Source organism: Asparagus officinalis, chromosome 4, assembly GCF_001876935.1.
Source record: "Asparagus officinalis chromosome 4, Aspof.V1, whole genome shotgun sequence".
Classification (NCBI taxonomy): Eukaryota; Viridiplantae; Streptophyta; class Magnoliopsida; order Asparagales; family Asparagaceae; genus Asparagus; species Asparagus officinalis.
This window is the reverse complement of record NC_033797.1, coordinates 30,197,970-30,205,484: the sequence shown is the minus strand read 5'-3', so window position 1 is coordinate 30,205,484 and position 7,515 is coordinate 30,197,970. Positions and strand designations below refer to the sequence as shown.

The following is a 7,515-nucleotide window of genomic DNA, read 5'->3' as shown; positions in this document are numbered from 1 at the left end:
AACTTTGGGGGTTATAATAAACCCCATGCACTCCTTTTATCTCACAGAACCTCCAAAACTTTGGGCAAAACCATCCTAAATTTTACTTTTTCCAACAAACTCTTGACCCACAAGAAAAACAACAAAGCTTTTATCCCAAATTTTATATGCCTATAATTGAAAAATAGTTAAGATATCCTTGAGGGAAAAAACATCCACTTAGTCATTTTTTATTTACAAGCAACGTATCCTATCCCCCAAACTAAGAGTTTTTTCCTCTCATGGACATTTTAGTTCTTTTTTAAGCTATATGCTATAGCGGGGCAAGGAATTTGAGGGGGTCCCCTTTTCTTTTAATATATAGATTGGAAATTCTACATAATTTTTAACATATACATATTTCTACATAATACTCAATAATTTTTTGTTTGTAAAGATTGAATATGGACACATGCAAGTATTTAAATTTCATTAAAATAAGAAATATCAATTCTTTCAAGTTTTTCTTTACAAGGCAAATATGCTTTTTTAAAATTATATACTCTGATTTATGCAAATGCGTGTAAATGAAAATCATTATACTGAATTTTTAATTTGTGATTAATTGAGTATAATCATGTGACCTAAATTTGAATATTTTTCTTGGTGTGTTGTTGTAAATTTCCTTTTACAGAGGAAGTATTATGGTATTTATTTATTTGTAATAAAATCAGTGGAAAATCAATAGGAAAATTACCTTCATATAAACTTCAATACAATACATATTTATATGTTATTTTTATTGATTTTAATTCATACATTCACAAAATTATTTTTTAATTAAATTGATTTTAGCTTTTTATAAGTTTAATTTTGCAAGGATAGATATGTAAACGATTAAAATTGACCCGCGCGTTGCCGCATCATTTGTGTGAAGAAGCCAAAAAATAATGGTTACATATTTTGCTTAGAAAACTCTTTTTTAATTTGTGGATAAAAATGGTTTTGGGAGTTGTAATATAGATAAATTAGTTATTTTCAAATAAACCCCTCTACTCATTGAATTTGTTATTAGGTCTCACGATTTTCATAATCTTTTTCAAATTAATGACTCTAGTTATTACTTATACTCTTTATTAGAGGGACTCGTTGGAAAATAATTTAAGAACTGAAGAACCTAATAGTAATTTCAATTATTTGAGAGGTCAACTTCTGAATAAGTTAAGAATTGGCAGGATGTGATCGTACTTTTCATGATTTGAGGGATTACTTTCAAAATATAAGAGTTGTAAGACATTAATTGTCCATATTCAAGTAATGTCCACATTTATCTTATCTTCTAGATTTCAACAACTTCAAAATTTTTGTAATTTATGGGTAAAAATGTATTTGGGAGTTGTACTAGAGATAAATTAGTTATTTTCAAATAAATCCCCCTAGGTCTCATGATTTTCATAATCTTTTTTAAATTAATGAGTCCAGTTATTACTTCCACTCTTTATTAGATGAACCCATTACAAAATAAGGGGGTCAACTTTTATATGATTTAAGAATTGGCGGGATGTGATAGCAATTTTCGTGATTAGAGGGGATTAGTTTCAAACTATAAGAGTTGTAAGACGCTAATATTGGAAAGAAAAAAAGGCTGAAGTACATGGTTTTCAAAATAAATGGGGTAACTTTTGAGTCTATTAGTTAAAATAAAAATTAAACTTTTTCTTAAAAGTAGTCGGGCTTCAAAATCATTGAAATTGCTAGTGTTTCGAATTCCAAAATTCCAAAATTATTTTGAAATTAATCCCTCAAGTTTATCTCTCTAGTTGTTGCTTCTATTTTTTTATTAAAGGGGGCACTTTCAAAATAACTTTTTAAGAATTAAGTGACCTAATATCAATTTTAATAATTTTCGAGATCAATTTCTAATTAACTTAGGAATTGTAGAACTTAATAACAATTTCATGATTTGAGGGATTCATTTCAAGACATGACAGATTCAAAGGACTAGCAAAATTAATAGAGATGCTATTAAGTCCTCTAAAACTTGTAATCTTTTTTAGATTAATTTCTCTAATTGTTGCTTCTACTTTTTATTAAAGAGAATAATTTCAAGATAACTTTTAAGAATTAAGGAGCCTAATAGGAATTTTACTGATTTGAGGGATTAATTTCCAATTAATTTAAGAATTGTAAGTCTTAATAACAATTTTCATGATTTGAGGGATTAAATTCAAAATATGAAAGATTTAAAGGACTCATATTGAAAAGAATTTTTTAAGTAAAGGTTAAAAAAATAAATGGGAAAGTTTTGAGGGAATCGAACCTGGGACCTAGATCAATTTCTAAGTAACTTAAGAATTGTATTTGTAAGACTTAATAACAAATTTCATGATGTGAGGAGTTAATTTCAAAATATCAAAGATGTAAAGGACTCACATTAAAAAGAGTATGTTAAGTAAAGGTGAAAAAACAAACGAGATGGGCTGAGGGAATCGAGCCTGGGACCTAGTGAAATCATAGGGAAAAAATGTATTAATCGAACTATTTAGCTTTTATGGTAGATTAGTTGTATTATTGTATATATATTAAATAGATTTACTGTAGCATCAAAAGACCATCAACAATTATAGATAATAGACCCAATAACTATATTAAATAGCTTTGGTGTAGCTTAAAAAGACTTCCTACGGTTAGACTTAATAACTTTTATGTATATATATGAATTTTTTGAGGTTGGAAAAAAAAAAGGAAATCAAGGAATAGGAAACCTATTTCCTTAAAAAAATGTTTTATAGTTGTTTGGTTGGCTAAAAAAAGAAGAAAATCAAATAATAGGAGATGAGATGAGATGATGTGTCACTATATTATTAGATGATGTGAGTGATTTTTTAAGAAAAGTTGTTTTGAGGTTGTTTGGTTGGTTAAAAAAGAAGGAAATCAAAGAATAGGAAACATATTTCTTATAATAGGTTATTCTCTTGTGTTTGGTTCATTCTTAAAAATAGGAGATGAGATGAGATGATATGAGTTGTCATTATATTATTGGATGATGTGACCCACACTTAAGGAAATTAATTTCCTTGTTTTTTTGGAGGAAATGGGTGAAGATGAAATGGAGATGAGATGAGATGAGTTGTCACAATATTATTGGATGATGTGGGTGATTTTTAAAGATGAGATGGGATGGAGATGAGATGAGTTGGATGATGTGACCCATTTCTTTTGTTTGGTTTATTTTATTGGATGATATGAGATGAGTTGTTGGGTGAAAATAATATTTTATTGGATGATATGGATGAGTTATTGGATGAAAACTTCAAGGAGTATTGTGAGACACCCTAATATTCGTGGGGTTCGTGAGATAAAAATTTAGGAGTCCAACTGCACCCACAGTGGACCTGTATCTATACTCCCATGTGCGCAACCGGACCCAACTTTTTTTTATTAAACCTGTATATTAAACGGGGTAGACAGATAACATACAAATATGACGTATATTAAAAAGTACTAAAAAAACATACTAGTAGCAATAAGAAACTACTTTGTTCCTCGTCAAATAAAGTAATGAAAGTAATAGAAAATACAATAGAATTGTCATTTTCATTGGTAAACTCACAACACGAAACAAAAAACAGACATAATAGAAAAAGATGTCTTTTCAGTTTTCAAAATCTAGATTCTAATCTGTATGTATGCTTTCCTTTTTAATATAAAATTTTGAAAATAATTTTTAAATATACGCATGGGTATAGCTGTTAAGGTAAAATAAAGGTTCATTAGGGTAATCACATCAGAAAAACCTTGTTCTAGAACAAGGAAATATATATTCAAAGGACATGGTTCATGTATGTGTGTCACACAATTATCATGTACAAATCTCATAGTTCAATAATCTAATGGTGTGTTTAGGAGATGACTAAAGGAAGAGAAGAAATTTCCCTTCCTTCTAAATGAAACTCTCCTATAAAGGTAAACTAAAATTTCCTGTTGTCTCCGGGACTATTTGATACTTCCTGTTGCTGGAACCGGAGAGAAAAACATTTTTTTACTAAAAATTTGCTGAAATTACCTGCAACACCCATTAAAAATTCTCAAACTTCAACGACTTTTACCAACCCCACAGAATTTCGGCGACCGTGACAGGCAACAAACTGCCTGTACTTCAGCCCCCGCGTTCTCAAATCCCACCACCAAACGGTGACCCTAAGCAAACAATGAATCGCCTCACAGGCACCAGACTCACCTTGATCGTCGGATACGACAGCAGCTGCAACGGCCCCACCGCAAGAAGAAAGGTCTTCACGACATTGGTGTAGCAATCCATGACCCTATCAGCAGAGGTCTTGACCTTCGGCTGGAGCTTGTACTTGCGCATGCACTTAGGGTTCGTGAGCTCGATGAAGGCGAGAGGGAGAGGAGCGATGGTGTAGACGGTGAGGAGGAAGACGATGTTGTGGGCGTAGAGCCAGAAGTCGTGCATGCCGGCGGAGTACCGGAACCAGAACGTCTCGGCGCCGGTGAGGTTGCGGCCGAGGACGGACTCCGCCTCGGCGATGCTTTCAAAGGGTAGCATCACGGTTTCGGTTAGGGCTAGGGTTTGGGTTTCAGGATTGGGGAGCCGGTGACAGGATTCGAATTCCGGGGAGAGTATTTATAGGCGAGATATGTGGAGGAAGAGAGACTGGAGAGGGGGAGTGTGTTGAAAAGGGTGTAGATCAAACTCACCTCCGGCGACGAAGGGCTCCGGCAAGCTCTCGAGCAGGCGAGCTCGATTTGGCGATCTCCAGGCGACTTCGAACAGGTGAGTTGAGGAGATCAGACGCAAACTTCGGGCGAACGCAGACCTCGATCTCTGCGTTCGAACCTCCCCCTTTGCTGTGCGTTCGCCCCCCCCTCCAACTCTGCGTTCGTCGACCTCAGCGTTCTTCGTTCGACCTCTGCGTTCGGCTCAGATTTTGGCGTCGAAGCGAACGCTGGCGACAGGCTGTCGCCAGCTCTCCACATCCGCCTATAAAGCCCCCCCTTTGGCCCTAGGGTTTCGTGGCTGATCTTTTTCCCCCTCCTCCGATTTTTCTTCTGGCGGCGACCAAGAACGCAGCTGCGTTCCCATCTCCAGCGCTCAATTGATTTTGAGGGAAGATTAAGAAAAAGATTTAAGGAGAGAGAGGAATATAAAAAGGGGTTTTTATAGTGGGTTATTCATTTGTTCTCAAGTGAAAATTGAAAGGGTTCATACCCTTTGATTATTAACACTGTAGCTACAGTGTTTATCTGAGAAATCTCAGTTTTGAGATACGCTCCTAAATTGTAATTTCTTGTTTAATTAATAAGAAATTATCTGTGTGGCTCCCGAGGACGTAGGCAGTTGCCGAACCTCGTTAAATCTTGGTGTACTTTTCTATACTGCGTTTCCGTTGCAATTAGGGGTTTAGGCGTTAAATTCCTAACAACTGGTATCAGAGAGTGAAACGATCTAGAACAAGTCAGATTCAAGTGGGAGCCATGGCCACAGATGAGGCAAAAATGAGACTTGAGAAATTTGATGGAACAGATTTCGGATTCTGGAAAATGCAGATAGAGGATTATCTGTATCAGAAAAATCTGTATCAACCACTATCGGGGAAGAAGCCAGATTCCATGAAGGCAGATGAGTGGAACCTTCTAGATAGACAAGCCCTCGGAGTTATCAGATTGACGTTGACTCATAATGTTGCGTTCAACATAGCGAAGGAGAAGACCACGGCAGGTCTTATGGCAGCACTCTCAAACATGTATGAGAAGCCATCAGCCGCGAACAAAGTTCATTTGATGCGGCGGTTATTCAATCTGAAAATGGCGGAAGGCGCGTCAGTAGCACAACACCTCAATGAACTCAACACGGTCACAACCCAATTGAGTTCAGTTAAAATTGAGTTTGATGAAGAAGTTCAGGCGTTGATATTATTGTCTTCCCTCCCAGAAAGCTAGAACGCTACAGTCACAGCAGTGAGTAGCTCGTCGGGAAGCACTAAGTTGAAGTTCGGCGACGTTCGTGATCTGGTTCTCAGTGAGGAGATCCGACGGAGAGAAACGGGTGAAGCTACAACCTCTTCAGTATTGCATACAGAGTCAAGAGGTAGAAATTCAACCAGAAACGGACGAGGAAAATCAAACTTCAGAGGTAGATCAAAGGACAGGAGGTCCAAATCAAGGAATCCAAGCAACAGCTCGAAGGCTATCGAGTGTTGGAATTGTGGAAAGACCGGGCATTACAAGAATCAGTGCAAGAGCGCACAGAAGGAGAAGGAAGCGAAGGCAGAGGTGAATGTCACCTCCACTTCAGGAGGAGACGACGCATTGATATGCTCTTTGGAGAGCAAGGAGGAATCTTGGGTGTTAGATTCAGGAGCGTCGTTCCATGCTACCTCTCAGAAAGAATTCTTCGAGAAGTATACCCCCGGAAAACTTGGATACGTATATCTTGGTGATGATCAACCATGTGCTATTGTGGGCAAAGGCGTGGTGAAAATTAAGTTGAACGGGTCAGTATGGGAGCTGAAGGATGTCAGGCATATTCCCGACCTGAGAAAGAATTTAATATCCGTAGGCCAGTTGGCTGGCGAAGGATACACCACAACCTTCCATGGAGGTGATTGGAAGATCTCAAAGGGCGCAATGACGATTGCCCGAGGCAAGAAGACTGGTACCCTGTATATGACAGCAGGTGCACATTGTTCGATCTCAGTTGCAGCTAGCAATGAGACCTCAAAGCTGTGGCACCAGAGACTCGGTCATATGAGTGAAAACATGCGTATCAGAGCTCGTGAAACGATCCTAGAACAAGTCAGATTCAAGTGGGCACGCCCATGTGCACGAGCAGCAAAAATGAGACTGAGAAATTTGACTGAACAGATTTTGGATTCTGCGAAAATGCCAGATAGAGCGATTATCTGTATCAGAAAAATCGTAATCAACCACTATCGCGGGAAGAAGCCAGATTTCTATGAAGGAAGAAGAGTGGAAACCTTCTAGATGACCGGAGTCCAAAAGACAAAGCCCTCGGAGTTATCAGCATTGACGTTGACTCGCAATGTGCGTTTCACAATAGCGGCAGCGAGAAGTCCGGCAAGCTCTCGAGCAGGCGAGCTCGATTTGGCGATCTCCAGGCGACTTCGAACAGGTGAGTTGAGGAGATCAGACGCAAACTTCGGGCGAACGCAGACCTCGATCTCTGCGTTCGAACCTCCCCCTTTGCTGTGCGTTCGCCCCCCCCTCCAACTCTGCGTTCGTCGACCTCAGCGTTCTTCGTTCGACCTCTGCGTTCGGCTCAGATTTTGGCGTCGAAGCGAACGCTGGCGACAGGCTGTCGCCAGCTCTCCACATCCGCCTATAAAGCCCCCCCTTTGGCCCTAGGGTTTCGTGGCTGATCTTTTTCCCCCTCCTCCGATTTTTCTTCTGGCGGCGACCAAGAACGCAGCTGCGTTCCCATCTCCAGCGCTCAATTGATTTTGAGGGAAGATTAAGAAAAAGATTTAAGGAGAGAGAGGAATATAAAAAGGGGTTTTTATAGTGGGTTATTCA

General features: G+C 38.3%; 1 protein-coding gene across 1 annotated transcript in view; it reads right to left on the bottom strand.

Moving 5' to 3' along the window:
- Nucleotides 1-4,645, bottom strand: part of LOC109837083 (methylsterol monooxygenase 1-2-like) — a 14,533-nt gene extending 9,888 nt beyond the window's left edge. The window contains exon 1 of the mRNA XM_020405169.1: nt 4,199-4,645. Coding sequence (XP_020260758.1) covers nt 4,199-4,528 — 330 coding nt within the window. The 5' untranslated portion in view covers nt 4,529-4,645. The remainder of the gene's footprint in view (nt 1-4,198) is intronic.